This window comes from Triticum aestivum, chromosome 2B (assembly GCF_018294505.1).
Source record: "Triticum aestivum cultivar Chinese Spring chromosome 2B, IWGSC CS RefSeq v2.1, whole genome shotgun sequence".
NCBI classification, from domain to species: Eukaryota; Viridiplantae; Streptophyta; class Magnoliopsida; order Poales; family Poaceae; genus Triticum; species Triticum aestivum.
In genome coordinates this window covers 126,233,585-126,241,784 of record NC_057798.1, presented here as the reverse complement: position 1 = coordinate 126,241,784, position 8,200 = coordinate 126,233,585, and the positions used below count along the sequence as shown (strand labels likewise).

General features: G+C 41.2%; 1 protein-coding gene across 1 annotated transcript; it reads left to right on the top strand.

The window, feature by feature from the left end:
- Positions 1-3,680: 3,680 nt before the first annotated feature.
- On the top strand, positions 3,681-6,168 carry LOC123040782 (zinc finger BED domain-containing protein DAYSLEEPER-like). The gene is made up of 3 exons (XM_044463536.1): positions 3,681-5,640; positions 5,735-5,802; positions 5,926-6,168. The coding sequence occupies exons 1-2, from the start codon at positions 4,296-4,298 to the stop codon at positions 5,773-5,775; spliced, it is 1,386 nt and encodes a 461-aa protein (XP_044319471.1). The 5' UTR covers positions 3,681-4,295; the 3' UTR covers positions 5,776-5,802; positions 5,926-6,168.
- The last annotated feature ends 2,032 nt before the right edge of the window (positions 6,169-8,200 follow it).

Below are 8,200 nucleotides of genomic sequence, written 5' to 3'. Positions count from 1 at the left end.
CCCACCGAAAACACATGAAGAGTGGCCAACACATCTCACCCGAAAACTACCAACCATCCATCACCTAAGCAACAATACACGAGAGGCCAACAACAAAGAAAGGCACGAACATTCCCATGAAAAAATGTCGTAGGAAATGCGCATGCAGGTGCAACAAATAAAAGCTACAAAAAGATGACCCCGAGCGCGCACGCGGTCCATAGGTCATGGACCTCTGAGGCCACTGGAAAAGTGAGGCAAGGAAAAACCCGATCAAACGGGGGCAAAGGCACCAGGCAGGCAACAACACGAAGCACACGCAGATCGGACGACAAAAAGGCGTGAATGCCCTCAGAAGGCGGGGCACTCCATATTTTAAAGAAGTAACTACCCTTTTGGATACTAAGGGATCTCCAGCGACGTACCCCAAATCAGGCACAGTAAACGCCCGTGGACGCATCGGATGCATTCGTGGACACGGATATGGTAGCATGTCATCCAACCCTGTGCACCATGTTTGCCTCTATATTTTTTTGGTATGTGTGGAGCACTCAAAATAATTATAGAAAATAACACTCTGATATTTCGTCTATAAGTAACATGCAAATATTCTACTACAACAAATTTCAAATATGATTATTACATCTGAAAAGATCCTACGGGCGAAGTGTTGTTCATCCACACCGCGCCCCTTAAGTTTCATCCAGTAATGCATCAACATGAATGGCCTGCCCTCCGTTATTAGATAGAGCGGCAACACGTCTGTACTATGCAATAACGTGGTCTTCAAATTGCAACATTGAGTGAACCAATAAACTGACCAACATGTAGTATAAAAAGAAGAAAAACTTACCATCATCATGATAGACGATCCCAATGGCCACCCTCTTTCCACTTGTGCGATCGCACAACAGTACTTCATGACGGAGTTTGAGATGGTGTACCATCGATGGGATAGCGACCTCACATTGCATCATGAATCACGTGCAAGTTGCAGGGTGCAAAGTGTTTTTGCTCATGAAACAAAAAAATGCACATTTTGCCAAAAGAACGTTCCCATTGCTTGAGGCCAACAAAGTCCACACTTCAGGCCAACCATTGCACAACAACTCATCCTTCATCATTGAGTACGTCGACATCATACTTTATTCAAAGCAACGACACATTAAAAAAATATTTGGCATTTGACTAACATGACGGGTGTGGTGTCCGTCATGGACGGCATCGACAGAGGGCGGAGGATACCTGACTTCCTATGGATCTGGTGTGGACGGTGGCGTAGTCCCAGGTGGGTGTCCGGTAAGGTCTGGGCGACGACTGGAGTCGTATAACTGCAGGGTCGGACTGAGAGGGTGCGGATATAGAGCAAAGAGAGGAGGAACGAAGTTGGGAGGGAGGGGGTGGTCCGAAAGAAGGGAAATGGGAGACTGGGGGTGTCAGAGGCCTACGTGATGAAAGTCCATACTTGTGTAAACCTCCCACCAGCTTGTGACCGGGTTGCGGGTATTTGGACACCTGGATACGTTCACGTTTGCAACACCGCGTTGGATGATAAAAAAACATTCACACTCTATGGTCCAGACTATTTAGGGGGTGACCTTGGCGGATCGGTAGGGAAAATCCTATTTGATGCTTACTGCGTCGAATTGTGGAGTGTTCGCACATGCGATTCCCCCGAGCGCGAGAATTGGGTCGGCGCACTCCCCCATAGCGAGGCAGCCGGTTTTGGGAACTTCCCTTCCAGAAGGTTCCCTTAACCGGCTTTTTTATACCGGTTTAGCAAAAAAAATGTTTGTTTATTTCTTTTTTTATTTTCTGTTTCATTTCTTTTTTTGGTTTATTTTTTCTGTTTCTTTTTTATTTCTTTGTCTTTTTTTTCTTTTTCAAGTTCATATTTTCTTGTTTGCGTTTTTCCTAAATCACAATTTTCAAAATAGTTTATTTTTATGATTTTTTTTCGAAAATCCCAAATCTTATTGATGTTTTAAAAAAATGTTCAGATTTTTCAAAAAGTTCAAAAATTTGAAATTTGTTCATTTTTTCCAAGAAGTTTGAAGTTTCAAAATATTGTTCATGGTTTCCAAATATTGTTTGTGATTTCAAAGTTTGTTCATGTTTTTAGAAATGTTCGGAGTTTCAAATTTTTATTCATGTTTTCAAAAATATTCTTACTTTTTTTGTTCTCCTTTTCTAAAATTTGTTCGCATGTTCAAAAAATGTGTAAAAATTCTAAAAAAAATTCACGTTGAACAAATTGTTCCCATTTTCCAAAGTATTCATAATTTTGAATTTTTTTCCCATTTTCAGAAAATGGCAAAGTATAAAAAAATCATATTTCTCTAAAATTGTTTGCAATATTATTATTTTTTCGTATTTTCTTGGATGTTCAGAGTTAAAAATTTTGTCCTCATTTTTTAAAATTTTAAAATGTGTTCCAATTTTGCAGTATTGTTCATGTTTTCAAAAGTTTGCTCATAATGTTGAAAAATGTTCGGGTTTAAAAAAGAATTCAGTTTTTTCAGGAAAAAAAAAGCATGCTTGAAATTTTAAAAATGTTTCAAATCTGTGGTTATTCCAAGTTCTTAAAGTATCGCGCTACTCATTAGTCAGGAATTCTTGGTTGGTGCATTGGTATGCTGGTGCGTCTGAGAGCTTAAGCTCTTGTGTTTGACTCCCAGCCACAGCACTAATTATTGGAATTTTGCATACTGCACTCCTGGTGTTGGGCCGGCCCATGTGGCCATTTGTGTGTGCGTCCGGCAGCTATTTGCCGCAATATGCGGCAGATAGGAGCTCCCGATCGGTAGAACTACGTGGGCTAGCGAGTCCTCCGCCCCATCCTGGGCTTCATCTTCAGGTGGGCCTCGCGAAGAGGTAGAATTAAATAAGTCCGCCGCTGAGCTGCCGAAGAGACGACCTGGTGCTAGTGAAGTCTACGGCCTACAGATCTCCCTCATTTTTGAGTCAAGAATTCCATTTTTTTTCTCAGCCTTCAGTCCCTTTGCTAGGTTGGATTGAGCGAGACGGCCGCTTCGATCCCCCACGACCACAAGCCTTCCCACGTCCAACAGGTGATTCACTGTCGCTTCTATCTCCCCCCCTCCCCCCTCTTTTTTCTCAAGGTCCTGTCGTTTAATGCAGTTATTCTTGGACCCCCATCTATTTTGAAGACTTGTGCTGAACCATTGTAGCAGTAGAAACTCTTTTATTCTTACATTCAACAGGATGTTTGAAACGAGAAACAGCTGATAACAGTAGTATTGTTAGTTACAATTTTCTTTTTACTTGGAGTATGACCTGTTCATAAATCTGATCTCTTTTTTTTTTTTGACCCTGCCATATATCTGATATAGTATGTGGTAATAATAGATCTCTACCTAGTTCTGTTCAAGCCGATTTCATGATTCGAAGCGCTCGCTAAATACGACATACTTCGCTGGAGTATTGTCAGCAGATCGATTGCAATTCAAATTTCTGAGCACGCATTACCCATCCAATAAGCTGCCTTCAGAGAAACGAGCAGTATATATACCATCAGCCCTGTACAGAGGTTGCTTTTCTTGTTCACGATCTACAAATCGAGTGGGTCTTATTTGTGGATAGCTTTATCAGTGTGTCAAGCAAACCTTCTTTATATATTTTTTACAATCCTTATAATGGATGAAGTACACGTTTCCTTTTTCAGATTGGTGATTTGAGGCTGCCTACTAATTATCACTTGTTCTCGAGATATGATGTTTGGGGAAGAACTAGACCTTGCGATGATGGATCAACTTTTACAACTCGATGAACCTGTCGTTTCCCCGAAAGCCACTAATACTGGTAGGAGAAAAAGATCCAAGTCTAAGGTGTGGGAAGAAGAAGCAACTCGGTGGAAAAAGTACTGCAGGAACAAGCCACTTGAGGCGACATCTTAAGATTTGCTCGGTACGGGCTATAGTTGAGGGTGGTTGTCAAAATGGCCCATCTTCACAGCCTAGTTCATCAGCCTCAAAGACGTGCAGCTTTGATCAAGAGAAGTCCCTTGAGGTGCTTACTAGAGCAGTAATCTCGAACTCCAACTCTTGCAGTTCTCCAATTATTGGCAGTGCAACTTTTAGAAACTTTTTGACCGGGATTAATCCTATGTTTAACATGGTGCCACAAGCCATCACGGAAGAAAGAATTCTTGGTATTTTCAAAGAGAACAGTTGGAACTGAAGGAAAAAATAGCATTGTTACATGGCGGAGTTTTCTTTTCACTAGCAGACTGGGAACATGGATTTGAACAGAACTTTTTATGTTTGAGAGTGCAATTTATTGATGAGGACTGGGTGATGAACAGAATAATCATAAGATGTGTCTGCTCAAACATCGGCGAATACTTTCTTGATTCGTATTTGAGCATGTTGCCTGATTGGAACTCCTTCAGGAAGCTAAACACCGATCTATGGAAGTATGATGGAAAACCTGTCAAGGCTGTGATAATAGAAACAATTGATGGCTGGTCTCTTGGTCAGAAGCTTCTAGGACTGACATCTCAACACGCCCGTGATAGCAAGGTAACAATGGAATTGGAAGAAAATATATCATCACAGAACTATCTTGTTGCGAAACACAAGCTATTGAGCATTCCATGCATGGTAACTGCACTTAATAACCTTTTCGGGTGGGAACTCAAAGACTTCGTTCTAGAAACAAGTGCATCTTGTTTTCGCTGCATGACATACACCCCAGCGGGTAAGAAGAAATATGAGGAAATTCTTTCAAAGATACGCCTAAGTCGTCCCTCTTTTGGATCACAAAGATGGTACCTGACTTTCTATTCACTAGAAGTAGCTTTGCAGTTCTTTAAAGCATACCCGAATATTGAAGAGTTGGATCCTGTTCTTTGGCCAAATCTCAAACCATCTTCTGAGCAACTAGAGGCGGCAGAAAGCTTTTGCAAGACTGCATGGCCAATCTATCATGCAATCAAAGTAATTTCCAGTCCTCACCACCTGACTTTCAATTCATATTACGATGCAATCTTGAGTGTGAGGACAGCTCTGCGGGTATCATCTAAAATGGTAAACGTCGAGCATGTTTTAGATATTGAAGATATGCAGAAAAAGTTTGAAGAGAATTGGAGAGAATGGTATTTGTGGCTGTCTCTGGCTGTTGTTCTTGATCCAAGGTACAAAATCAGCTTTGTTGAACTTCGCTCTAGACAGACTTTTGGCCATGATGCTGACATGCATATCTCAGAGGTGCGCGCAAAGATGTATGATCTCTTTATCCGATACTCTAGCCATGTCAATGAACCAACTATTGATGTCTTAAACCAAACAATTAGTGATCTACGTTTGGACTGGACTGGCAGTGAATCATTTAATGATGCAAGTCAGAGTTACATTAACCCAGAAGGACATGATGAATTTAAAGAACTTAACGAGTACCTTGGAGCAGAGCTTTCCCCTCAAAATAACTTTTTTGATATTATGAAATGGTGGAAGAATAACACTTCGACATATCCGACTCTTGCAAGGGTTGCACGTGATATTTTAGCAATACCTGGGTATGCAGTTTCCGCTGATTCTGCATTTGATAAGGATGATAAACGGGTCTCTTTTCTGAATACTAAAGCAAGTCCTGAGGTAGTGGAAGCTTTCATCTGCATGAATGATTTGATTAAATTTTCAGGTAATATTGTCTCAACATGTTATCAGTTATCACTACTTGCATTTACCAGATGATGACCTGTAACTCAAATGTTTCTCTTGCAACTCTCAAACAGAAGCAAGTCATCCAAATGATCATGGTAGCAACTGGCAATAGTAGTTTTCCTACTTAAATCATTACGAGGTAAGTTTGATACTTTCAGGTCCTCAGGTTCTGAATGAAATTTCACATTTCGAATCAGCCTTATTTCCCCTTGAGGCCTTGACTTCTTATTTTTGACAATTTGAGGCATCTCTGTTTTTGTAGTTCCTGCAGTTGTGACACTGTGAAGAAGGCCAAGACAATTTTTAAGTAGGAAAGTGTAGGCACTGTGAAGAGCCCTCTAAAACATGTATGTGATTGTGATAAATGTTGACTGTACAAGCATTGTCTGACTCGTAGGGTTGGTGCATAAGGATAGTTTTAGAGGGCCTATCTCGCAGTTCACTACTCATCAATATGCATAACATTTCATAGTACTTCTGTTTTGTGTGTAATAACTTTACTTATGGTTCAGTCCATGCACCAACAAAACTACACTCGAATGTTATTAGTATGTGGATTCAGATGCCAAATCTTTTTATGTTCCATATTAAATTATTAATGGCTTGAAGCCGTCCCCTAATTGAAGACCCAATCTACAAGCATGATATTTGCTAACTTTGTATGGCTGATATGAGATGAACGGTTGGAGGTTGTCAGGACTTTGAACTTTTCTGTCATTTTTTTAGTTAATTCGAGTTTTTACACCTAAGTTTCAGGTTTGTGACAGGTTTTAACCCATTCAACAGAAACTTCTCCATTTCATCCAATTTAACCAAACTGCTATGACTTTTTACCCCTTCAATTCTTTTTCTTACGTTCTGAGAAGTCGGTCTCACAAGTCAGTGCTTACTTAGTGTGCCACGTAGATGGTTTTATTTGGCCAGCTGTCCAACTTGGCCGCCTCGGGAGACGCTACTTCATCTGCATTTTTTTAGGGCAGCTACTTCATCTGCAGTGTGCAAGTCATTGTTTTTTTTCGAAAAGGGGGTTCACCCCAGCCTCTGCATCAGAACGATGCATACAGTCATGATTATTAATAAGCAAAAGGTCCAGCACAAGTCTCAGTGTCTCAAACAAAGAACAAAAAAAAGTCTCACGAAGAGCAAAACAGTAATAGAAAAGCCACAACCGGCTGGCATAAAAAGATAGGAACAATAAATGCCTATCCTATTACATGACCGCCATCCAAACCGGTTGAAAATATCCCGTGCTATCATCTCCCATCGGGTAGATCCAGTAACCAAACGCTCTCTGGCCTCCGTCGGAGTGAGTAGCGACCACATACGGATCAACGCAGTGGCTCGGAAGATAACCTGCAAAAAATTAATATTTGTTGTTCTGTTAAAGACCAAATCATTTCTGCAGTTCCAGACTGCCCATAATAAAGCACATACTCCTACACGAATACGTCTCGCTGTATCGGAATCTATCCCATCAAGCCACGTCCCAAATAACGTGTTGATGGAATTCGGAGGAGTAATGTTAAAAGCTATGTGAACCGACCGCCACATAATTTTTGCCAGAGGACAATCAAGAAAGAGGTGTTTGATTGATTCATGTTGGTCGCAAAAGCTACATTTTGTAGATCCTGTCCAATTCCGTTTTGCCAAATTATCCTTAGTTAAAATAACTTGTTTATGCACGAACCACATAAACACTTTGATTTTCAAAGGTACTTTACCTTTCCTAACATGTTTCGTTCGAGGAATCGCGCTCGAGTTGATAACATCCAAGTAGATGGATTTAAACGAAAACTCTCCATTCTTAGTTAGTTTCCAGGACAACTGATCGGGCTGTTGAGACAGCTGAACATCCATCGATCTTCTCACAAGATTGAGCCAGGCTTCCCAACGGTTCCCCACTAGCGTCCTCCGAAATTGAATATTGAGCGGAGTGGACTGCAGTACTGTTGCAACGTAAGCGTCTCTACGCTGAACAATGCTATACAGAGAAGGATATTGGAGTGCGAGGGGCATCTCCCCTAGCCATGTATTCTCCCAGAACCTCGTAGTGGTACCGTTTCTAACTATGAACCTTGTCTTGTTGAAAAAGAGTGATTTAACTCTCATCAATCCTTTCCAAAAAGGCAAATCAGTCGGCCTCACTGTCACCTGGGCCAAGGTTCTAGAGTGAAGGTATTTGTTACGCAAGATCTGAGCTCATGTGGCCTCCGTCTCAACAGAAAGCTTAAACAGCCAGTTGCTAAGGAGATCTGTTCTTCACCTCCAGATTCTCAATCCCTAGACCCCCTTGGTCTTTCGGCCTACAAATTATATCCCATTTAGCAAGTCTGTATTTTCTCTTTAGTTCATCACTCTGCCAGAAGAAGCGTGATTGATAGAAGTCTAGCCTCTTCCGGACTCCAACAGGTACCTCGAAAAAGGAGAGGAGAAACATGGGCATGCTCGTGAGAACCGAATTAATGAGAATTAATCGGCCTTCGTATGACATCAGCTTGCCTTTCCAGCAGCTCAGTTTCTTCTCAAAACGGTCATCA